The sequence below is a fragment of the Halichoeres trimaculatus genome, unplaced genomic scaffold (genome assembly GCF_033239565.1).
Source record: "Halichoeres trimaculatus isolate MK-OKI-2021-1 unplaced genomic scaffold, fHalTri1.1 fHalTri1_scaffold_21, whole genome shotgun sequence".
NCBI classification, from domain to species: Eukaryota; Metazoa; Chordata; class Actinopteri; order Labriformes; family Labridae; genus Halichoeres; species Halichoeres trimaculatus.
This window is the reverse complement of record NW_027437199.1, coordinates 18,649,689-18,676,478: the sequence shown is the minus strand read 5'-3', so window position 1 is coordinate 18,676,478 and position 26,790 is coordinate 18,649,689. Positions and strand designations below refer to the sequence as shown.

At 40.4% G+C, this 26,790-nt stretch overlaps 1 protein-coding gene across 1 annotated transcript in view; it reads right to left on the bottom strand.

Annotated features, from left to right (window-relative positions):
• The window catches only part of exoc4 (exocyst complex component 4), a 198,302-nt gene that overhangs the window by 106,306 nt on the left and 65,206 nt on the right, over positions 1–26,790 (bottom strand). Inside the window, exon 11 of the mRNA XM_074698040.1 lies at positions 12,812–12,908. Within this exon, the coding sequence (XP_074554141.1) occupies positions 12,812–12,908 (97 nt within the window). The remainder of the gene's footprint in view (positions 1–12,811; positions 12,909–26,790) is intronic.

Genomic DNA, 26,790 nt, shown 5'->3' with positions numbered 1-26,790 from the left:
CATACTCTCTGATCATTTTCCTATCGCACACTTTTACTATTCCTCATTTCTTCTGTGGCCCCTGCTTTGATTTTCTCCTCACATAAAGATATGTCCTCATATAAAGTGTGTGTATGTGCACGTACATGACTTCAGTTCAAAGCCAGCTAACATGCCACCCAGCAATGCAAACTAAAAGCCTTATTTATTTATTCCTCTGCTTTCTCTTTCTTCTTCTCTGGACTTATCTCCTTCTCTTCTCATCCCACCTGTCTGTTTGTTTCTTTTATCATCTTTTCCTTTGTGATTCTCCTTTTATTGCCTCCCATCTGCTCTCTCCTCTCTGTTGTTGTTTTCTTTCTTCTGCCTTCTTTATCTCCCTCTCTTTCTTTGACCTTTCCAGTGTAAAATCCTCTCTACACTCCATTCCCAACTATGTTCCCAGTTTTTAATGGGCGTGAGCTCGAAGTAGAGCGGGAGAGGGGGATATTTACTGAGGAAAATCCTCCTGAACGAGTGAGAAAAGATTAGAAAAGAGAGCAAGGGCTGGCAGAGCAAAGCGGTACGTGCTTGTATGTGTGAGGACGACTTAAGACGAGACGTCCGTGCTGAATTTTAATGTGCCGACACCTCTTTGAGTTGGACTACAGATTTTATTGTTCACAGAAAACTGTAGTCTCTCTCAGTAATTATAAAGCTGCAGTCTGATTAAAGGGAGGTGAGGGTTCAACCTCAAATTATTTTTGCCATTTTCAGTTCCGGCCCAGTGGGAATCGACATCTTTGAAGAGGGTCACATGCACAGGATGCTTGTGCAACCACAAACAAAAGTCTCATCACCGTGACAGACACATCTTGTTGCTAGAATATTACTGATAAGACATCTGATTCCATGTTTCCACACTCCAAGTGGAAATGTGGTCGTTTGTGCTGCCTAATAAAGTGCCTGCTGGATCAACATCATAAAAACTGTGTAATTGCAGGGCTTATATGCATCATAAATACCTGAGATATGGCTGCCGTTTTCCATGCTGAAGCAGATAGCTCATTGAGAGTGGCTACTGCAGCATTACTTGGACAATAGAAGCAATAATCAAACTTGTTTTTCTGTCTGCCTGACAGTAAAACATTGGGGGAACATGCAGATGACCAGGCAGCTAAAATAACCACTTGTCTGGCTTCGCAAATCATGTCATCTTCAAGCTGTGATGATGATCAAGGCAGCAAACTGTTCATGAATAGGGCATAACAATCATCAGTGTCTGGTCAGCAACCAAAGGGAAATTATTATACACAACAATAACAACACTGTCACCTAGTTTGCTCTTCCCAGTCCAAATTGCCAAAACTGACACCAGGTCATGATCAAGGCAATGTACCGAGACCAGGACAAGACCATAACCAGATCAGTACAAGTTGCAATCACAAGGACAAGAATTAATGATGATGAGGGACAAAGCCATCTCTGTTTAATGCTGTTCCAGAAAGCCACAAACAACTTGGATTAGCAAAACACCAGACCACTCTGTCATCTACAGCTTGAAGACGGTGGAACTTAACCTAGCTTAAAAACAAACCCTTTGATTGACGACTTTCACTTTACATTGTATAAGCTCATCATTTTTAAATTCTGATCTGGTTAGAATACTTTGACACATGTATTTAAGTAAACTAAGACGCACTTCTAAGAACTTCTTCCATGTTTTTAACAGCTGTTGTTAACCTTGTGACACATTAAGCAGAAGATCTTCAGTTAACAGGGTCACTCTAAAATAAAGCCTCTGTGAAAGTGCTAAAAGTTGCTGTTCATCGAGAATTCACTTGAGGCTGGCTGCAGAAAGACCAGAAGTCACGTACCCACCCAGCCATAAAAACAGACTTTTACTGCATTAAAAACACATTTACAGCCAGGTTCAAAAAGCGGCTTGGGTCTAAGGGGCCATTTACACAACAACGGTTTTAGGGTGAAACGCAAAAATTTTGTTGCGTTTCAGCAATGCATTTACACGGAAACGGCGTTTCAGCCGACCTAAAAAGCGAACTTTTGAAAACTGCTTCTAGAGTGGGATTTTTCAGAAATGCTGCCGACACCATTGCCGTGTAAACAGTAAGCCGAGGTTTTCAGTTGTACTGCTGACATTTTGCTCCTCATGAGCGCATACAATAGTACAATAGTACTGTAGTGGCAAATCCTGCCATGAGTTTAAAGCCACCTGAAAGAGAGGAGCCTTAGCAGTTGTTCTGACGCATGTCCACTTTTACACTTTTAAAAGTAAGTCCAGTACTCACAAGTCTGTTCCATGATCCATTTATTTTACAGATGGAAGTTCCATTTCGTCATTCCTTTCTTAGGAACCTCATTCCACAAAGATCCAACAGAAAGACTTTTTCCATTACACGGTCACAAAACGTTTGGCATGAACTCCCCTCACCCTGAAACAAACGACTGACCCCCACACCTGAAATGACTGCCCTAATAAACAAAACTCCACCCACAACCAAGCACTTCAAACGGTCTAAATAAATCTATGATTTAACATAAACTACCTACTTCATTGTTCTACAATATATTTAAATGAATTTGATACCTAGAACTTAAAACAAAAAACTCATATGAACTTAAAACTGTAACTAATTTTCTTTGCAAGAAACAATTTAAAATGGCCTCTACAAGTACCGTTGTTACGATCGTCGTTACGAACTACCGTGTTGTGCTCCTACTGCTCAATCTGCTGAATCTGCTGACTGTCTTTCAACATCTGTTGCACCGCTTTGAACTTCTCCACCAGATGACCAGCTCAACTCTACTTCAGTGGAGATCTCCCAAAAGCGGCTTCTGGACAAGACAGTTATAGCACCACTTACAGGCCTGGCATACTTACTACAGCGTTTTCAGTCCGTCAGTGTGCCTGGGTAAACAGAGATTTTCTTTACTCCATTTTAGCGTTTTTACATGAAACATTGTCTTGTAGACAGGGCCTAAAACACTGATTTCACTATCCACACACACTGTACAGTGAGTGAATTTTTTTCTATCTCTGTGGTTTAGAAATTATTAGGATCTTTTGATTTTCCAATCAGAGGCACAGCTCAGGTCACGTGACTGGCAGGCGCCCAGTAGCTTCTTGAAGAAAAAGTGGCTGCATCTACAAATTGGCTTCATTTCACGGTTTCACGGAGGCTACGCCCATGTTTTATACAGTCTATGATTCAAACTATCACAGGCTCAAATGGAATGATTGTTTAGGCGTTGATTACCCAAGTGAATCCAGATTTTTGTTGTGTTACTTTGAACAAATGTCAAAAACAAATGTGTGCAGCACTGACATTGACAAGTGCATGACAGGCCAGATCGTCTACAAAATGTCAAAATGGTAACACCTTGGCCTGCATCAGTTAGTTCCTGCCAAAAGTCATTCAAAGAGAAAAAACTGGTGAACTGGCTCCATGATGAACATGGGGAGCAGAAACTTGGAAATGTGAGTCAAATTCAACAAAAGGGCTTCCCGGGCTCAAGTTACAGAAAAAATTCATGCTGATTTGGACAAATAAGTTTCAGGATGCACAGCAGTTTGTTGGGTTTTGGGCTTTAGCGCCACAAACCAGTCAGGGTCTAGGAAAGGCACATGAGCATTGGAGGTGGACCACAGAGGAAGGGAGGAGTATGGGTGAAGGAACACAGTAGGTTTGCAGTGTTGACTTGACATCCAATTTCCTCCTGATCTCCAACCAACCAATGGGATTGCAAAGTCTGATCCATGGAGGCATTCCTCAAAATTTACAGAACTTGGTGCCAGATACTAAGGCGACACTCCAGAGGACTAGTGGCCTCATGCTCTGTAAGGTGAGGGCTGAATTGTTCCTTACTTCTCAATGCCACATATGAAGCATATAAGCAAGCTTCAGCAAAAAAATGGGTGTATTTGTGTTTTACTAAAAGTTTATTAAACCTGTTTTTTGAGGATCCATGTATTAAGCCAGTCATTAAGAGATAAGCCCACAGCTCTGAAAACACACAAAACTGGTGTTTGAAAAGACGTATATTTGATACATTCAAACTAATCAAAACCAATTTGAAAGAAATGTGTCACATGCAATAACTTCAGAGCTCCTCATGCGCTCAAAAGTACTTCACTTTCTGAAAAATATTCAAATTACTGGACTTTTAAAGGACCTTTTTCCTTTGATGTCGTGTTTTGGAATTCATCAGCATATGTCTCAGCTCAAACTAAAACCTCAAAAACACACTTTTCAAAAACTTTTCCATTTCACCTTTAACTCTTGCTCTTTCTATTTGTCTTAGTCTGCGTGTTCTGCTCAGGAGGAGAGTTAATGAGAGTGTGAAATTAGTGCAGAATCATGGTGTGTTTCATTTTCACCACAGGCTACGACAGTGGGAGGCAGAGCCCTTCTGTCCTCTTTCCTGTCATCTCGCTTCCCATCCCCACGTCGTTCCTTTCATCGCTGGTTCCATTGTCCTACCCCTCCCTGCTTCCCTCCAGCACTCTCTCTGTCAGTCTCCAACCTTACGACTCCTTTCTTTCCCCCTGACTTTTTCACTCTGCTGATGGCCTGTATAACTTTAAGTGTTTCACATCAACATGAGCTCTCTTGGTAAGCTGAATCTAATTCAGTGCATTGGAAAAAGTTGTGAGTTGAATCAACAGGTCAGACACAGTAAATAGTTCTGAAAAATGACTGAAGCATTCAAAGCAATCATCCCCACAAGTAAAGATTGAATTGGAGCCAAAAAAATCAATTTGAAGTCGGAACTGGTAATTAGAAAATAGTGATAAAAAAGCCATTTGAAGCGTGTTAGGGAATTAGCCAAGTGCAAGTAAGATATTATTACATAAAGCCCTTCAGCAAGCAAGTTCATAACTGTATCATTAATTAAAAATGAGTTAGTTCTCAAAATTTCTTATTTTCATAGGCTGAACCCATTTAACATTTAAATAATAACATTTAAATTTCTAATAATCCCAGACAAGGCTGAAACTCTTCCTGACTTAAGGTTTTATCTTAACAAAAAAAAAAAAAAAAAAACATACACTATCTTATTGAGGCGTAAATACTGTACACACAAACAGACTTAACCTTGCTTGGTCAGCCTTTGCATGGTGAACTTGAAGAGATTAGAGGTTTGTTGTAGCTGTTCAAAATGCCAACCTCAGTCAGAGCAAAGGGTGTAAATATCACCCAAATGTCAACAGGAGGCCCAACAAGTCCAAATAAATTGGCTGCACCATGCGCCCAAACTCTTCTTAGCCAACCGCACAATGTGTGTTCCTGTCTGCTAAGATAGACTTTCTACGCTCTGGTACATTTGGGTTTGATTGCTGTACTTGTAAAAGGGGACCCAATCTTTCTCATTAAATTAGTACAAGCTTGGAGACAGCTAAGCTTAAAAGAGACACAAACCCAAAGCAGGATTATGGTTACACTGACACAGCAAGGAGAGGTGTTACCAAACACAACAATTACACTCAAGAATCACGTGTTTCAGTCAGCTTTGGCTTTGTTTCAATAAAATCCAAACATATTTTCAGGTTATCATCTTGTCTTTTTATAATTATCCATCTATTACTGGCATTTAGCCACAGCTTGGTTGCAGTAGCAGCAGGCTAAGTGAGGTGGTCCAGATGTTTCCTCCCAAGCCAGTTACGCAAGCTCTTCTTGGGGGACCACAAGGCCTTATCGGGATGGGTAACGAATAAGGTGGTTTAATAGGCACCGACCAAATTTGGTCTATAGCACCGAATACCGATTAACATAGAACCAAACGGTACCATGTTTAGGTACCTAAACGCATCCTTATGACTGTGAGAGAGCGGAAGAGTAGGCGAATTTCCATATTGGATATGAACACAACAATGCAAGTTTATTAAATTGAAAAACTTTGAGATTTTATTATTAAACAAATTCATGATAATTACCACAAAAACACACACAAAGTACTGGTTCTATTGAGAACCTATACAGATTACCAGGTACTGGGCATCAGTAACATATTATTTTGAATGTGAAAGGTACCCATCCCCAAGGTCTCCTATCCTGGATCTAAGATGAGGTTATGTAACTCAGCTAAGTCCACACATCCTTTCCAACAGAGGGGAAGTAACCAGCCCTGATGGGGTCTAAAATCTACTGGCACAAGCACTCCAGATTTTCACAGTATTCCCAAAAGAACCTCTCAGAAGAGAGCCATGAATATAACATGGCTTCTCCATGAGAACAAAGCACCTTTAAATGTCATAGTAGACCTTCCATGACACCTTAAGCCCCGTTTCCACCAAGAGGTTCAGTTTGGTTCGTCTCGGCACGGCACAGCACGCATTTTACGGCGTGTACACTGACTGATCCGGGGACAGATCCCCAAATAACTGAGACGAGCTGTCCCACTTTTTGGCACCCTTCCATAGGGGTGCCAGACTAAACCTATCCTATCTCGGAAGGTGGAGCTATAATACTGCAGACCGTTGATTGGTCAAAAGAATCGTCACTTACCAAGTGACGGCGGCCACATTTCTCCTGGCGGCACACCGTCTTCTCTGAAAAAAAGATTGATTGGGCCACATGCCAATCACAAAGAAGACAGATTGCTGCATGTCTGTTGTTGCATAGATCCAACATTGCTTACTCTGGTGACTTTGGAGACCAACAGAGTTCAGTGAACTCATTAGTACAGGTCCTTCTCAAAAAATTAGCATATTGTGATAAAGTTCATTATTTTCTGTAATGTACTGATAAACATTAGATTTTCATATATTTTAGATTCATTACACACAACTGAAGTAGTTTAAGCCTTTTATTGTTTTAATATTGATGATTTTGGCAAAAAAGTAAAGAAAAACCAAAAATCCCTGTCTCAAAAAATTAGCATATTTCATCCGACCAATAAAAGAAAAGTGTTTTTATTACAAAAAAAGTCAACATTCAAATAATTTTGTTCAGTTATGCACTCAATACTTGGTCAGGAATCCTTTTACAGAAACGACTGCTTCAATGCGGTGTGGCATGGAGGCAATCAGCCCGTGGCACTTCTGAGGTGTTATGGAGGCCCAGGAAGCTTCCATAGCAGCCTTAAGCTCATCCACAGTGATGGGTCTGGTGACTCTCAACCTTCTCTTCACGATATCCCACAGATTCTCTATGGGGTTCAGGTCAGGAGAGTTGGCAGGCCAGTTGAGCACAGTAATACTATGGTCAGTAAACCATTTACCAGTGGTTTTGGCGCTGTGAGCAGGAGCCAGGTCGTGCTGAAAAATGAAATCTTCATCTCTATAAAGCTTTTCAGCAGATGGAAGCATGAAGTGCTCCAAAATCTCCTGCAGCTAGCTGCATTGACCCCTGCCCTTGATAAAACACAGTGGACCACCACCAGCAGCTGACATGGCACCCCAGACCATCACTGACTGTGGGTACTTGACACTGGACTTCAGGCATTTTGTCATTTCTTTCTCCCCAGTCTTCCTCCAGACTCTGGCACCTTAATTTCCAAATGACATGCAAAATTTATTTTCATCTGAAAAAAGTACTTTGGACCACTGAGCAACAGTCCAGTCCTGCTTCTCTGTAGCCCAGGTCAAGCGCTTCTCCCACTGTTTCTGGCTCAAAAAGTGGCTTCACCTGGGGAATGGGGCACCTGTAGCCCATTTCCTGCACACGCCTGTTCATGGTGGCTCTGGATGTTTCTACTCCAGACTCAGTCCACCGTTTCCATAGGTCCCCCCAAGGTCTAGGATCGGCCCTTCTCCACAATCTTCTGGTTGTGCAGCGTTTTCTGCCACACTTTTTCCTTCCCACAGACTTCCCACTGAGGTGCCTTGATACAGCACTCTGGGAACAACCTATTAGCTCAGAAATTTCTTTCTGTGTCTTACCCTCTTGCTTGAGGGTGTCAATGATGGCCTTCTGGACAGTAGTCAGGTCAGCAGTCTTACCCATGATTGCGGTTTTGAGAAATGAACCAGGCTGGGAGTTTCTAAAAGCCTCAGGAATCTGTAGCAGGTGTTTAGAGTTAATTCGTTGATACAGATGATTAGGTTAATAGCTCGTTTAGAGTAACTTTTCATGATATGCTAATTTTTTGAGATAGGGATTTTTGTTTTTTTGTTACTTTTTTGCCAAAATCATCAATGTTGAAACAATAAAAGGCTTGAACTACTTCAGTTGTGTGTAATGAATCTAAAATATATGAAAATCTAATGTTTATCAGTACATTACAGAAAATAATGAACTTTATCACAATATGCTAATTTTTTGAGAAGGACCTGTATGTCTGGGAACCCAGTTTTGATGATTTGATTCCTGTTATTATGTAGTTTATACCAAATTCTGGCCCTACCATTTGAATGTGGCGGCAGAAATCCAGAATCATCAGAACAGGCAACGATTTTTCACTCCAGTTTCGGTGAGCCTGTGTAAAGTGTACCCTCAGTTTCCTGTTCTTGGCTGCCGGAAGTCTCACTGTGTGCTGTGATCTTCTGCTGCTGTAACCCATCTGCTTAGGCATTTTATGTGTTCAGAGATTGTCTTCTGCATACTATGGTTGCAACAAGTGGTTATTTGAGTTACTGCTGCCTTTCTCACATCGCCAGACAGTCTGCATCAACGAGGCTTCGGCCCAAAGAACTGTTGCTCATTTGGTATTTTTATATTCTCAATCCACTCTCTACACACACATTCAAAGTCACTTGCATTACCGTTCTTCCACAACCCAATGCTCGGATTAAACTTCAGCAAATCATCTTTACTGCTGACGTAACAAAACTGACTAATATTATTGGCCAAAGCCTAAAATAGCTGACAAATTGAGTGCTGTTTCAAAACAACGCTGTATTCAGAAAGTACATCATTAAGTATTTATATGATGCAAAATATCATTATATTTAGATTTCACAGGGTGGCATTTGACGAGGTTTTGTTTCCTCTGCAGAACCCGTAAACAAAGATGTGAAAAACAGACTTAAGTAACAATAAAGAAGAAATATACCACAATCAACAACATTTACACCCTGTTGTCTCATACGCCACTGATTTCCAGCGCGGCAACCCCACAGTGCTTTAGTCATTAAAGCTGCCATGAGTAGCATGGCTGGCTGCAGGAGGTGTAGTGATCCATCAGCGGAGTGCCAGAGCTTTGCCATTAGAAAACCATCTGCAAGTAAACACCACTCCATTGGCACTGGAGGTCTGAGGAGGGGCAGCGAGACACAGAGAGCTCTGTGTGCTCGGCAGTTTGGCGTGATTGATACGAACCATTACAAACAACTTGGGGGAGGCTGGCAGAGAGCTAGTCGCGGTTTTATTTTTGGTCATTTGTTCACTCAAAAGGTTGTCCGGAGCTGCAATGAAAAGAGGCTGGGTGTGTGTAAAAGAAAGACACACATGCACAAACACAGGCAGCACCTGATTTCTTTCAAACCAGTAATTTGCCTTCAGAAAAGATCAGTCAGTCAATCAAAAGACAGCATGACAACTGCCAGCACAGCTTAGGTAAGTGGGGATACAACATAGAGCAGGATGGATCTAATAGATGACATGAAGTCGAGTTTAACGAAGTGAGCCGGCTGCTCTTAAGAGTTTAATTCAGTTAAGCAGTGATCCAATGTTTAGCAGTCAGGGTATTAATTTAATCTCTGGCGTACTTGAACAAAATGTAAGGAAGCATTTATTCCCCTCACTCAGTTTTGGCATTTTGCAGAGCAAAATAAAGCAAATCAAGTTATTTCATGATATGTTTACTAAACAGATGGCTTGTTTGAAGCTGTGGGCTGCTTTGAACTTTAATGTTCTAACTTAAAACTCAAACTCACCCAGGCTTTTTTCTTTACATTTATGCTATGTAAAGTCAAATCCTCGAAAGCATGAAAACATAGAAGTCAGAAACATATCCGTTTAATGGATCCTGGAAGGTTATGTATCACTGACTGGAGGCCAATTCGATTAAACGGCTTCACTATTAGATTTACACTCCCCGCCCGGGACTGCAGGGCTGTATAGAAAACTACCAGATGTACAGAAAGACAACCTTTCACAATACTCAGATAAAAGAGAAAATAAAAGCAAGGATGGCATTTGATCCCCAATCTTAGGATGTATCAGTGAAGTATTATGAGCTGAAGCAGCAGTGTTTTACGTCATATTTGATTTACCATATCCTGTTTATCATTAAAAAGGTTGAAATCGATTGTAAGTCACTAAGAGGTCTTTTAATGGGATTAGTTAACATTTTACTGGTATTGAGTCATGTCCCAGCCTTCATATGTCTTGAGTGCTTCGGCCTGACAAACCTATTTGACACCACTGGCCCTTTCACACGTGTATCTCGTAAAGTTAATGGAACCTTGCCCAGACAGTCCCGGTAAAAAAAAGCAGAGTCTACCCGTCTTTATCTGACATTTTACTGAATGACATCAGAAATGTCATTCAGTAAAATGTTCTGGTGTTTAACATGCTCATAAAAGCAGTTTTGTCCTCACAGTATAACAGAGCATAAAACTTCCAGATAAGTGAATCTTGGGTGTTCAGATTGCTAAATTAACAGTCAAATACCGTCCATTTTTACAGTGAGGGCTTATTTGAAATTATGATTTGCTTATCATTTAATTGAGCTTTTATTGTGACTCAGCTCGTCCATTGTGACTCTGTCCACAGTCATTACACTAAAACACTGCTTCAGCATTCGGCCATACACAGTAGGAAGAAGCCCATTGCAAATCAGCAGCTATAGACTTTAGGTTGTTTAGTGTTGCTGATCACACTCCGAGTTCATTTCAAAGTCATCTTGAAACGACATTCAGACCAAGTCTTAGTCATGGACTGTATTACTGAATCAGCCGCATCCTCTTTGTTTAAAACTCTGGCCAGTAGGGAGCAGTGAATCTACGGAGATAGCTCAAAAATGCATTTATTATGACAGGCAAATATCTAAAAGTGAGACTACTTCAAGATCACCATGCCTTTAAGGTTAAGTCAACATTTCCAATACTAGAAAAGCACTCAAAGAGCGCAGACCTCTACCAAGCATATTGTGATTGTCACCAACACTTTAGTCCTACTTTATGTTATACTCCCTTTCAGCAGACTGTCTGCTACAATTTGGTGTTAGATGCAGGTTTGTACGATACTTTGTTTCCAGTACATATTTCACATTCCAGATCTTAGTATCCAGAATATTGCCAGGATCTGGATCGTACTTTTACATCTGTCAGAAATTATGGTGACCTTGTCTTGTTTTGTTTTGCAAAGCAATCCAACCATTTATGGTGAAGTTCTGGACACATATGGTGAAAACGGCCCTATCTCACATTGATAAAGAATCCTTCAAAAACATCCTAGATCCAGGTGGTGATCCGGATCACCTCCAAAATTTAATCATGTCTTACTTATCACATTTTGAACATTTCCTGAAAATTTCATCAAAATATGTTTGTTAGTTTTTGAGTTATGTTTTCACAGACAGACAAACTCCCCCAAAAACATAACCTCCTTGGCAGGGTTAATGAGTGCCTTTGTTTGGTTTCAACATTTAGGATTAAAGAAGACTCCACTTGCTGTCCAAACCATAAAGTAACATGTCTGAGTAGCTTCCAACAGAAAGTCTGCTTACTTTTTGTTCAAGAAACAATGGTACAAATTGAGTAACAAAGTTCGCTTATTGTCATGTTTCACCTACTAGGGCTACACAACTACACACAAATACATTACCTCATCAAAAAGTTGTCTTGAACAACTAAAAGTAGTGTTTTACAGAAGATTTGCTCTTCATTAGTTTGCAAGAGTCAAATGACAAGTTTACAACAATGGGTGATAACACTCATGGGAAATGGTGTCTTGATCCTGGAAAACACTACCAATTCTGGCCACAAGTGTCACAGCAATCAATGCCCAATGGACAGTCCTCACAGTGCTTCTAAGCAGGTGAAGAGGAAAAGCAGCTTGTCAACTTGGGATGTGCATTTCAAGCGAAAGTGGAATTCGATATCCACTAGTTACTACCAGTTTGAAAATTGCTTAGCATGGTTCACCCCAAGCCCCCACCCTACCCACCTGCACATGCCTGCCAACATTAGACTTTGATGGGGGGGGTTTGCTTGTTCTGCAAGTCCATCAACAAACTTACTTCTTCAGGGGACATAGCTTGCCATTGACTATTGCTCTGCAGACAACGCACAACTTTCTGCTGCATGCCTCATTCTCACATTGTTGTGCACTGTCAAGTTGTGATGTGCTAGCCTTTCTTTGAGTTAGCACTGCACCTCATTTTTGTTTATTTTGTCAAACTATCTGGTTTGGAAATTGTGTGTTTTATTTTGAAAGTAACTGGGCATTTTTAGGTGTTTTTTATACACCATTTGTGTCCTGCTTGATCTGCTTTTTTGTCACAGCTCCAGCATTCAGAATAAATAGGATTTTTGCTCTATGTGTTACCTGCAGCAGACAGGACAAAGCCATCGTCACATGAACTATACGATTTTTTTAATGTTAATGACTTTGCAAAAATCATTGCCCATCTGTGTTGTCAACCTTTGTCCCTTATTAAGAATTTTCTTGGCTTTTACAAACATCCACTTGTGGTCATTCAAGGAACTGCATTTCTTAAGAGGGGTCACCACTACAACTGATGTCAGACAGCATTTTGTATTCAGCCCACCATCAAACTATACTCACTCTTGGTTACACCAAGATGGCTGCAGCTGGTGGGCAAATTGAAGGCTTCAACAAGGTGAGGTCAGGGGTGTGTGTATCAAAACCTATGTGTGCCCTCACCGTGTCTTTGTCCACTTCCTCTCTAGAGTCAGTGAATGTCTCATTTTCTTTGGTCTTACCTTAAAAGAGGCTGGAAGATGACAGTGATGTTCCTCGCTCCTGGTTTGCACACAAACTTCATTTCACCACCTTCAATCAGGTTGTCATCAGCACCACCTAGAACAAAGGAGACGAGACTCTTTTCAACCCAGACTCATATGTAAGTTGACATTTTAAAAGTTCAGGTGATTTCTATAAGGCCCACGTAGATTCAGAGCTTAATAACCACTCAGGCAGTGTCCTTTAACAGGACACCCAATCCAAACTGACACTGAGAGCGCTGCTCTGTAAGTGACCCTGAACTCAAACCTGCAAGGGAGGAGGCATGTGCAACAATATTCTCACCAGGAATCAATTATTTTCTTTAATATCCCTGCAAAAAATGACTTTTTAATATTTAATGAGCAGAAGTACACCCACTAACACATCACTCAATCAGCTCAGCTCTGCATCGCAAATCTAAATGCATCCAGCAAGCTGCAGCACGCCTCCCTGCCCCTGCGTCTGAGCGCGGGTGAACCCACCAGCTAACGGGGTTAATCAGAAAATCATTGGCATGTTACATGCTCAGAAAGGATGGCCAGGGGTGGGGGGGGCTGCTGCAGACATGGGTGAGGAGGGGGATCATAAGGGAGAGGACACCGAAGCTCATTACCTCCACTCATCCTGAAGTAATCGATATAATTGATGGAGGAGAAATTGCAGCTTGTTGTCGATACAGCAAACTGCAAAGCAATAGGGATGTCTGTCTGTGCTGGGGTGTGCATGTGTGTGAAGGTTTAGAAGAATCTCTGTCTGCTTGAACGCATATGTATAAGAATGTACAGTGCTCACAAGCAAATAGGTTGATGAATAAGAAAAGGAGACGAGTCGGGAGGAGGTGAATTTACCAGCAGTGCAGAAAATGTTATTCATTAGAATTTCTTGATTTAGATTTATGATTAAGTCTCATGGCGCTCGGCAGCAATACATAAAATAAATAACCTGAAAAGCCAGAACTAAAAGTTTCATACAGAAGCAAACGATCTCAGTGTTCAGGGCCGGCCCGTGGCATAGGCAGTTTGGGCAAATGCTAGGGGCGCATTTGCTGGGATGGTAAGTCTATAACGAGTTAAGGTTATTTTTTTTTTAAATAAATTTCCAGACTTAAATTCAGTAATGTTACTAAAGAATCCTGCAAAACATGACAATAACCTTAAAAAAGGCCCTAATTTTCCTGCACTCTGCTTGACCCCGAAGGGCGCATGATCACAACATCAACATCGCTCCTCCTCACCTGCTCATTTGTGGACGAGATGAACAGGCAGTTTATGCTGCTTTAATGGTACTGACCGACAGTACGCTAAATAACAGGTATCATGTCAAAAAAGCCAAAGCCATAACCAGATATAAAATTACAGTTTTCTTTAGTGAGGCAGGTATTGTTCAAGTCCTGCTTCTTATTAACATCGTTGTGCACTTAGTGAGCTAAAAATCAGCTGATTTCAAATACAAATATTGTAAAAAACAGTTTGAAGCACACTTGCCCTGCTGCTCTGATGAAGAGAAAACAAACCTAGGAACTTCTGGAATCAAGCTTTTCAACGTTTGCTTTATTATCAATAAATACTAACTACTACTAACTTGACTGATATATGTGACTAACTTGATTTCTTATTGTATTTTGTTCAAGGTTCCTGTGAATACATATTTTCAAATCTTCATTTTGTATTTTTAGATCTTTGCATTTCATTTTCATACATTTTAATGTTGTTTTTTATTGTTTTGTATTTATTCAAATTTGATTTCAATCAATCAATCAATCTTTATTTGTATAGCGCCAAATCATAACAAATGTTATTTCAAGACACTTTACAAAAACATTTACAGGTCTAGACCCGTAAATGTTAATAAGAATTTAAGCATTTATTTGCAGGTTTTTCTTTTCTAAAAATAAAGTCACTAAATCGTAGAGCTGTATGATAGTTTTGTTTTAAGCCGTGTTTCCACCAAGCATTTTGTGGCGTTTCCACTGACTTATCCTGGGACAGATCCCCAAATAACCAAGACAAGCCGTCCCACTTTTTGGGACCCTTTCGTATGGGTGCCAGATTGAACCGATCCACTCTCTGTAGGTGGAGCTACAACACTGCAGACCGTAGCTTGGTCAAAAGAATCGTCACTTACCCCGACAGCTGCTGTATTTCTCCTGGCGGCACACAGACTTCTCTGAAGCAAAACTTGATTGCACTTTGTATCAAAGAGCTACATGCTAATCACAGAGGATGAAATGCTGGATGTCTTCCATCGTTGCTCTTTGTTTACTGTGTTGCGTTTTTTTTTCTTATTTGGTTTTTTAGTGAGGTAAACTGTGTCGGCATCACGCAATTGTTTAACAACTGCAGCTTTTGGCATCCTGCTTACACGCCCACCACGAGAGGGCACAGTTTTCTGTGGAAACTCAAACAGGATCAGGCTCAACTGTACCAAACCGTACTGAACTGATCCGGACTGCTTGGTGGAAACGCGGCTTAAGTGTGTAAAAACTGTGATTGGTGCTGGATTACAGAGGCACCAGATGAAATCTTGCCTAGGGCACCAAATTGGTTAGGGCCGGCTCTGTCTGTGTTTACGGGAGTTTTGTGGGGGAAAGTTTGCGTCCAAGACTTTCAGACTTCCTTGGTTAAAACGAAGTGTAATGCAGTGACAAGTGTACAGAAAAGGTTAAGTGGGAGCTGGATTGAAATCAAACAGTGATCCGAGTTACTTTGAAAGTGTTTCCAAAAGAAAAAAGAATGTGTTTTTTGAAACTGTGAGATTCAGGTTTGGCACAAAGCCTCGCTCCGCTGTTTTCCTCTGTTCAATTTCCATGTCCAATACGGCCTTGCAAAGCCTGTGTGATATTACACAAAGAAGCTGCGACGGCGCGAAAGCCCGTTCCGCGTTACCTGCACAGCCTGCCTTGCCTTGCATTCAAATGCATATCAACCTATTGTTCCCTGCGCCGCACTCCATAATACATTTTCTAATGGAACATGTTTCATTTGAAAAGTACTGGAGAAAACACACACTGTATTTTCAATAAAGTGGCGAGGGAAGCTTTTATTCCTTCTGGAACTTTCAAATCAAAGGTTTCAGAATCTGATTTGTTGCTGTGCACATATTCCTGTTGCTACGTGGAGACAGAGATGAGGTCCAATTCATTCTCACGCCCTCTTTCTCAATCTCTTCATTCATTCATCCATCCTTTGGTTTCGTTTCAATTAAGACTCAATTAAAAGCAGTGAAACAAAGCTGACGCGCTCCCTCCTTCGCTTTCTCTGCTTTCCTCTCATCATGGCTAAACTTCAGTTTCCACATCATCAGCTAGCAAACACTCAACTTCTCATGAATAACTTTAGCATGCCGCAGTCTCAGGGGGAGTCAGCCTGACCTGTCTGCTCCAGGAACCAGCAGCCACACTCACACATACGCCAAATTGACTACCGTGTACGTATTCCCAATGACAGTGACCAATTTAATTTCATGCTCTAAACATCTGCATCCGTGTCAGACAAAGGAGCAAGGAAGAGACCTCATTGATCCGTGGGGTCTGGGACCAGCTGCCAACAGAGCAGAGCGTGGATGAATATTAAATAGGCCTGCATTAATATGCATGGAGGACTCGGGTTGTCTAGACGTGACAGGGTGGTTTCGGTGTCGGGTCAGGATGCCACCAAACTGCAGCCAAAACTCTCCCCAAATAATGCACCGAAGCGCCATTTTGTTTGTGTGTTTTGCAAGTGTGTGTGGCTGAGTGTTGGTTTGAGTTCTTTGGATGGGTGTCCCTCGGTGTGTGGTCTGATCCAGGATTAGTGGGAGGGGTGTGTGTGAGGAGGTGTGCTGCTCAGTGGGATGGTAAACAGAAAGCTGGAGTGGGAGAAGTGACACATTCTAATGTGGCCAAATCTGCTTGAAATCCCCCCTGAGGACCCCCGCTCCATCCATGACACAATACCCCAAACAGACGGGATGCAGAAGTCGTATCCATAAGAAGCATAAATGCAATGATGGGGTAAAAGCTAATGGGTTCAGATAAATGTGCAAAAAGTCTTTACATACACCTTTTTATTTGTGTAGGAGCACAGAGACCCTAAAACCAACAGATCCACCTCAAAACATGGAAACCATATGCTCACACAGTCAGAGTGACACCCGTCCAGCCCCTCGTGGAGCCTTAGCATGCACCCCCAGCCCACATGTAATCAAGTCAGGCAGTGACTTAGTGAAATTGCATTAGCCACACTTTCCTGGGTTTGATGAGAAACGGGTTTTGATCCTGTGATGAATTCCGACCCTGCCCAGATTTAGGCAGGAAGAGAATGAACGTGTGATGCTTTCTTTAACACACTCTTAACATCCCCTGGGACTCCAGTGATTCTGTATGCATCTGCCAGTGTGTCAGGGGGGGTGAGAGGAGGGAAACTCAGAAAGATGGGCAAACCGAACAGTCATAATCCCTAATTTACAAGTGTCCTGAATCTGCTTCGTGTCCACAATATAAATTAATGTGCATGTATAGACCAAAAACAGTGGAAGGAAACAACTCTACAATACACAGGTTCTAAATGCTAAAATGTAAGAAGAGGTATTACTGTATTACTATTATTACTTATTTCAACACAACTTTGACTTCAATGTTAAAGCCCCAGTAAGTATTTTTTTTAACTGGTTATGTGATGCATATTTATGGCCTCTAGAAAGAATAAGACAATTAGCAAAAGCATTATCAATATCTTAACTGCAGTTTAAAACTCTACACTGTATCTATATTTTTTTTTTACTTCCTCCAAAACAAAAATGAAGCCCATTGTTGAAAGGGGCCATGTTGACAATTTTGAAATCAGTCTACATTTTCTCATGCTCTAATGGTCTGTTATAGATTTACTCTTTTGAATTAATTAAAAGTGATTTGTTTGGAAAGGGATCCAATCAGAAGGAATCAGGAGATCCTGTGGTGTTCTCACCAAGCTAAGCAATCAACCCTAAACTGACTCACATTTCCTTTTGTGTTGGGCTAAATTTATTTGTTTGTCTTTGTTTTTTATAGTAATTGTAGATCACAAAATTCTTAAGTTTTATATCCTCCAAAATAAAGGGATGTAAAGATGTTTATTAAAGCTGCAAAAATCGTTTTGGCGTGTCTTGGTGTGTTTGTAGTTTCCGATGTTCCTGCAGCCAGCCCCAAGCAGAATCTCAAAGAACTGCAGTTTTTGGCACTTTTATAGGGGTTTCAGTTCACTGAGCTGGTTGTCGTTGAAGGGTTGAACCATTACCAAGTTCAACTAACTCAGGCTTTACATATGCAAGGTCTAAGTTGTGAGAGCACTGATACTTCCTCCACTCCTATAAGACCCATAGACAACCCACCAGCTAAAACAGAGCTGAAATTAAGAATATGAAGTCAAATTTTTAAAAAGAAGACAGGGGTGGCAGAGCTGGGATGGGGGGGGGGGGGGGGCACCAGTGTTTGAGCAAGGCACAGTTTGTATGGGCAGTGTGACTACTCTTAGAGGAGAGAAGGATAAAACAAAAAGAATGGGGCTATGAAGAGAGATGGAAGAAGATTGGAGGACCCAGGAAGAGAACTTATCATTCGTAGATCAGTCTGTACCAATAAAGATTGACAGTATTTTACAGAAAATTATACATTAGAACAATTGATAACACACTTACAATGGGATTAAAATGAATCATAAGAGAACTTTTCAATTTTCCAAAAAGAGAGAAAAATCCCTTTCAGAGGTTATAGGCTTTATGTGTATAGTTTCCAGATGAGTTTTACAATAAGTTGAGCATTCTTGAACTTGTGGATGAATGAAATGTAGAAAACAAAGTGTGTTTAAGTTGGGTTTGTTCTAGTACAAACAGAGCTGACATGCATGGAAACTTTGTGATCACAGATTTTAATCTCACAGTCACAGTCTATGTGCCAAGCTGGGTTTGTGTTTGTGTCATCTCAAGAGGATCAAAGACACCTGTGATCACTCGGGCTGGATTCTGATTGGAACTGGCAGGAGGGCGATTGGGTGATTGGTGTAATTGGCTTGCAATCATGTCCCCCAAACACCCTCGCACACACAACTTGGCCACGTAGAGGTGAAAACAATTGGCAGTGCTTGGAAAGATAGTACACGCAGAATTTTAACATCATAACAAACTCCGGATTATCTTTCAAGGTTAGCTACGACACTTTCTAATTCTAAATTTGCAACTCTCAGTGAACAGTGTATGATAATGGTTGCTTGTGACAGGAACACCATGAGGCAGCGCCATTTTTCATTGAGGTCGGTAATCTGTGCTGTTAGCTAGCGCTGCACATTTCAAACTAAATTGTGCAATAACAGAACACCGTATAGAATAATCCCATTATCAGGCTCAATGGCTTTATTCTGTTGCTGCTATGCTCGGAAAATTAGTTTAAAAATGATCAATTCAAGCAATATCCTGAGTGTGTGTGTGTAAATCTGGTGCACTGTGTGCATGTGCACGAGTGAAGGAATTAAATTGGAAGTCAGCTCCATTCTGAAACCTGCTGATCTTATAAGAACGATTTCCACGTCAATAATGTATGCCTTTCTGGTCAACCCTGCTCAGACTGTCTACATGTCTGATTGGGTCTTAATGAGAGCTTTCCATTATTAAAATTAATTTGATGGAATGGCGTCTGCTGCTCTGCCGCCAAGCAGGAGACCAAACCCTCCCCTCAGCTGAGTACAAACGTTATAAATAAATAATAGTGTAAATAAAATCAGGTGTAAATTGACTTGGATTAATAATTAAAGGCGTCTTAGAATGTGTCTCGGTGGTCCCCAGTTTAATGAATGCACATCTGTCTGTGCTGGTGTGACAACATTTCACTCCAGTAACAGAATTAATCCTGAGAGAGCCGTTTAATCGAGAGATGAGGAAGATTCGTTTCAAACAAGGAGCATTTCCACACAGCTGAAAGGCTCATCTTGAGAGCAGAAGATTTGTAGTCTGGGGGGCCAGTTTCAGTCTAATGAACAGTTCCAATAGTTGTCAAATATTCCAATTTTAGCATCAACAATGCTCGCAGTTTACTGACAGTTTTTGGGAGCTGTCATTGTTTTAATACAGATGCATTGCTAACCATTTGGAGGGTTTTGCTTTCAATTTTATTCAATGTTTGTTCTATGTTATTGAATGTTTTCATTCCTTTTTAAAGGTGGTAATTCAGATTAGTTTTATATTTTACAAATCTCAGTTTTAGTTTTGTTTTTATTGAAAAAGCCTTGTGTACTGGAAACTCAAAACGTTTTACCATTTTCAAAAATGTGTATGTTGAGGCCACTTGAACAACATTAAATTGTTTCAATGGTGAAAAAAAAAAAAAAAAAAAAGGAAAAGAAATGGTAACAACAATACAACATGAAATGTAGACATGGGTGCAATCTGCAAATAATGCAGTCTTAGAGTTACTCAGTTTGAGATTTTGAGCATTAAGGAACAAACATCATATTATATTAAGTATATTTTTGATTTTAGATCTAGTTTAGAATTCCATCTTGTTTGTACATTTTTTTTTATTTTAAATGTGTTTTTATTTTTATTTCAATTAACAAAATGCTTTTTCACCTGTAGTCTCCATTGTTTCGCTAGTTATCGCTAGTGGTAATAACCTTGCATGTGATTGGCTGATTGGATGATTGCAGGAGTAGTTTAACAGGTGTACTCAATAAAGCGGCCAATGAGTGTTATTACTGGACAGAGCTGCAGGGTAGCACAGAAACTGTATGTTGTGGACGTGGCTGAGCATAACAAAAATCACAATACAGGAAGACGGATGAAACCATCTAACCCCTCAGAGCAGTCATTCCCAAAGCCGTGGGTCCTGACCCAAAGGTGGGTAGCCAGAGACTTTTTATGGGTCGCCAAATTAGTTTTCAAAATGTTTACACGAAATTCATGCTTTCCTTAACCAGAAGAAGTCTCCCCTCACCGATTTGTTTACTGATCATTGGCTCCTCACACTGTCATAGCTTGTCATGTTTTCATTGTGAAGGGTCATTGCCACAATGTTTACTGTAACTGGAAACATGTAACTGTTTTTTAAAAGTCTGGAGCCATGAGCTGGCACTACCCAAACAACCAAATCCAAACCACCATATGATTCCTATGGTTTTACAGCACTCAGAGGAAAACGTGGTCACTGTGTCATCATCACACATATGAAAGAGCTGACCGACTGATTACTTCTGAAGTTTTCTGAATGAACACTGCATCTTAATATCTTGTCCTGAATATCACATAACTGGGATACAATTCTGAAAAGCAAGCTGGCTAACCCCTGTGTTAAAAATGCAAGTATTTTCAGAGTGTAAGCCTAGCACAGCTGTAATGCATTTGTCAAATATGTTAGGCGTGTTAGCTGGTACAAAAGATGTAAGATGATGCAGAAACATCATGTTCCCCCAAAAAAGTGAGTCACCTGAAAAAAAATTTGGGAAACACTCCCTTGGAGAGACCTTGAAAGACAGAGTGGGTCTTGTAAACTGGTGCACCTTTATTCCAGATTTTACATTACCATTTTAACAGTATTGCTACCAAAACCTAATCTAACACCAAAAAGTCATTTTTATAACATAAATTTGAAGCCATGCAAAAAATCATTTCTTCTTCTTTGTGTTATCAAAGCATTGAAACTATCTTGACTACTCCTGCAAAAATCTAATCAGCCAATCACATGCAAGGTTATTATCATTGGTGATAACTAGCGGAATAATAAAAATAAGAGGTGAAGTATTTGCTGTTCTTCCATAAATGAGGCATAAGGTATTAACCAGAGGCTGCTTCCTCAATTGTGTAACAAGATTTCCAAAAGAGCACCCAGAACAACATAAGGAAGAAGAGAATGGAAGGAGACTTTTCTTTATCACAAGTTCTGCAAAGTTTGTTTTTTGTTCTGTTTGGAACAAACCAGCACCAACAAGTTCAGTCCAGTCATCAGGGGTTTGAACACATTCTGCCATGGTCTCTTGAATCTGTCAGCCACAACAAAATTTATGTATGAGTGATTGAGTACATCCATGTGTTGTGCCTGTGTATGTGTGTATGTGTGAGGACAGGGAGAACTAATCGGCCAGAAAACCACGAGTCATCACATCTTTGATTGGACTCAGCAGGGAACCAGAAAACACATTGCACGCTGGCTTCTTTACCAGAGGAACCTGGAAAGCTAAAAGTGTGTTTGTGTGTGTTTTCCTGTCTTGGCAACCAAGTCGGTGCAGGTGCCAAAGTCCCCACCGCCTCAAGTCCCACATGCCCTTCCTCCATAATTCCCTACCTCCTTTTCTTTTTCATTTGTTCATCCCTCCATCTTCTCCAATCAGCAGGCCAGAGATTAAAAGTAAACACAGAGGTGACAGTCAAAGCCGCCGATAATGACAAGACCAATGCTGATTAAAATTAGCCTCAGGTTGGGAGGATACACCGAGCTATCTCTCCTCTGATTAAATGTCTGCACTGTGTAAACTATTACAACCTTGTTCTCTTCTCCTTCTGTTGTCCTCAGCATTCCCCATCATTTCTAGTCTTTCCACAGCTGTTTTTTCTTCTGCATTTAATGCTCCATTTATCTTAGTCTCTAAGTCTTAACCCAAAACCTTCGGCCATGTTCGTGTTTTATCTGAGCTGGTTTGTGAGGTTATAAGAGGCATGGTGCTTTCTGGAGGTTTTAGATGCAACATGTGTCTGAGAAAAAGATACAGCGAGATAAAGTGTCTGGTCTTGGACAATGTGAGTCCTTATGAATTAAAGTCTTGCTTTTTGTGCACTGATTTTTTCCAGGATTTAAGTTGGCCATGAGAGTTACGGTGAAAACAGAGCAAACATGTTTATATTCGGTGTGTACAAACCACTACAGCAGGTCCAATCTACAGGGACATAAAAAGTCACCAAAACTGATAATTTCTTAAAGAGAGGGTATTCTCTACGGATATGGCAGCCTTTTTAATCATGTTGAAATTAAGCTCTGATTATTTTATGAACGAGTGACCTTTAATATCCAAGCTTTATATATTGTTACATTTTCTACCTATTGGTTCATGTATTTTTGCACCTTCCTTTTCTGTTCTTAGGTAACTGTTTGAGACCAAAGTGATGTAGTGTTTTACTTTAGACCTTAATGACTCACTGACTTGTCGTACTGTACTTCATTTTAACTAATTATTATTATTATTATTATTATTATTATTATTATTATTATCATTATTATTATTATTTTTGCTGTTTTGATTTTGTCTATTTATTCTATCCTTTGATATTAAGTGGTTTCCTCAATATTACTGTGGGTGGGGAATGAGAGTCAGGGAAGTCTAATATATTGTAATGTATCGTACCATAAATATCATAAATAAACTTTGTTGATAAAATATATATAAAAAAAAACAAAACAAAAAAAACAAAGAGGGGGTATTCTGTTATCCCATGTCTAAAATATGGACTTGAAGTTGCAATGCTGTATTTCCATACCACAACAAATGGTGCAGGTTTCCAAACAGTTACATGCTCATGTCTTACAAATCTCTGAATCTGATGACGGGTAAAAAAATAAAAATAAAAAATAAAAAAAGAGTTGTCTACAAGACTTGCTGAAATGATGAGGTCATCACATGGGGATCTCCTAACTGGTTCATAACACACTGGGGGGGCAGACCTCAAACACAGAACTGCCCACAGCTTTGGCCTCCTGAGAGCTGGTCAGTCAGAATGAAAGGGGTTTGTGGGGCAGGGCAGCCTTAAAGACGCAGCAGCTAAAATAAACGGTTTTAGACAGAGACTAAATAAGGCTGATTTAAAACACTATTGTGAGAAATGACCAATCATATGGAACCGGAGGGACAATTTAACCCCCCACCCACCTCCAAAACAAAAATAAAAAAAAGCACACTGACCCCTCTTTAAGTCAGCTTACATTTAAAAGCAAAGATATTTCATGGGGGCACCATATAACAACAGCTTGTTTACTTATAATAAGTATCATACCTTCATATGGTTTTATGCATTTACAGTCTCGAACAAAACAGACTGAGAAATACATTTCTATTTTGAAGGGGGTTGGTTAGCATTTCTGCTAGCATTGTATTCATTTACTTTACACTTTTAACGCATAATGAAACATGTATAGGTCATTACTCTTTGAGTTAAATTATGTTCTTTGATTCCTTCCATGGGCGTAAATGGTGGGGGTTATTGCAGGAAATCCAGGAAGCTTCTGATTTATTATTTACTTTACCAGAAACCAGTATTTTCTTTTACATGAGGATCCTTTATCAATGAAACCCTCAAAGAAAAAAGTTAAAATCTTCATTTGCCGGATTTTATTTTGTCTTCAATGCTTTTTTTCTGTTAATCCTGGGGATTTTTTTATGTAAAGGTAATGTCCAAAAATAAATGTATTACAAAAGCATTTGTAGCTGTTTCTCTGTGGGAGAATGAGCTTCTGAGACACATGAAGAAAAAGTAGACACAACTACACTACACAACCATAAGTATTTTAGTTTCAATACTATGAAGTTAGAAATAAGTAAGCTGAATAAGGGCTTAATAATGTGGAATGGACTTTTGTTATGCAGATTGTATTTAGGTGGCCGTCTTAGCTAAATCCACTAAAAAACACAGTCAGGAAGAAATCAGCAATGAACAAGTTTTCATGGCATCAGTTTTTGGGTAATACGTTCATTTTGAGCAGCTCTACAAATGTGTGACGCAACAACAAAGAGTCAAATCCTGGCAACTCTAGAACTGATCTTTAAATAACCTCCTCTGGTGTATTACCCGCTATCAGGCTTCTATCCTTCAGTTGCCAAAACAGGGACTTGGCAAGGGACAACACAGTGGAAAGTTGATATTATCATCACAAGCCACAGTGCATATTCCACCGTCTCCAAACTCCACTCCAATTCAGCTCCACGGCTACTGTAATTCAATAACTATTCCCACTGCAGATGAGAATCTAACACTACATTTGTGAGTGTGTAAATCATGAAATAGAAGAGGATGGGAATCACATCTCTAATGTTTTACCCAATCAACCTTGCTGGAGTCCATGTACTAGCAAATTGAACATGATGAGCTCAAGCTAACACTTAAAAGGAACTACTGAGAGCTACAGTAGAACGTCAGCTATAATGTGTGTGTTTGTATGTGTGTGTGTGTGTTTCTCCTGAATATGCAGTGCTGCTCCATATTGGCTCTCATGCTGAACACAAATAAAAAGCTTCTCTCAGTAATGGCCTGTCAGGTAACAGAGGCACCTCCAGTTTTATCTACAAACACAGTAATGCCCTTGCTGGAACAAGGCCATTCATAAAGGTAGAGACACCTGAGCAGGAGGGGAAACATTATTTTCTCCTGACATTCCCACAGAGAACAGGAGTATAGACATGGTAACAACATATCATGCAATGACTGCATGTTGTACATGTCATATATGACAAAACTTGGCATGAACACTTTATGTGGGTTACACACAATGACATCTGGCTGGCAGGAAAGCCCTCATCAGTTACTGTTGTGACATCTACATCATAGAGCCTCAGTGGGAATATTCTGCAGGGAATAACCACAGTTATCTTTGAGAGATGGCCTTTAAGAGAAAATGGGGATTTTGATTACCATATAAGGCCTACTTTGAGACACCCATCCATCCATCTTCTATCATTTATCCTGTTCAGGGTGGCTAGAGGCTGTCCCAGCTGGACCCTGGACTGGTAGCCAGTCAATCACAGAGCTGGCACACAGAGACAGACAACCTTAAACATGCACAAGGGTGATTTAGAATCATCAATTAACCTGATGAGCATGTTTTTGGACAGTGGGAGGAAGCTGGAGCACCTGGAGAGAATATGTAAACTTCACACAGAAAGGCCCACCAAACCAGGATTTGAACACTTGCTTTCTTGTTGTGAGGACTGCACCTTTGTGCAGCCCTACAAGACAGTCTTTCTAAGGTGGATAACATCCGTCTGTTTCTGATACCAAGGTTTGAAAGCTATTGTCTTCCAGGAGCTTTGTTGGGAAATTTTTACTCAACCTAGCTGTAGTGTGAAGTTAAGACTCTTCTAGCCTTTACACTAAAAGCTAACAGCTACAGGGTGCCTGCCTGCCTCTGACTGAGCAAACTCATTATCTTCTAAAAATTGCTGAGTCGTAAGAAAATTTACAACCTAAACAGTGTGTGCCATTGGGTGAATTATCTATTCAGACTATTTTTTTTTGTTTGTACCAGACTCTTAAATATGCTATGAGGAGGATCTGTTTTAATTGGACTGCCTCAGCCCAGAGTCTCCCGCACACTGTCGCAAAGATGTGACTTTTAAGCTGGAATGCATTTGTTTTGGAATTAAATGGAGATCGGATCAAAACAAATTTTCTTTGTTCAAGACAACTTTTTACTGGATACAATGTGCTGAAGTAAGGTATTCGTCAGTAGAGTTATGTAGCGCTACGGTTAGATATGTGGCATCAAGGAAACGTTGCCGATAGCACTGTATGTAGTGCTATCGGCAGCCCGGTGCGCCGACGAATCTGTAGGCTAATGCGACAACAAGTAAACACTGTCAGTTTGTAAGTAGTTCAGTAGTTGTTAATATTTAGCTCAGCGGGCAGCCCGGTGCTCTAAGACGTGTCTGTAAAATGTATTGTTACTGAGTCCTGGTTATGTCCTGCCAGTCATCTACCAAGCAGAGCTAACCTGACCTTACTCTTAATTTTATTGATAGATTCTCAACTTTGAACAGACCACTGCAGAATAACTGGACTCAACAGCACAAACAGTTTAGCCCTTTTAGCCTTTAGCTTGTGCACTATCTCTGTCCTGTTTATCTTTTTTCTGCTCTTCTGTCCTTTTTCTGTCTGACAGTTAGACTCCAGTGTCCACCATCACTACCAAATTAATCACAGAAATCGTTTCAGCAGAAAAAACCCCTCTGATCTCTGTGTTTTATCTCTTCTCACT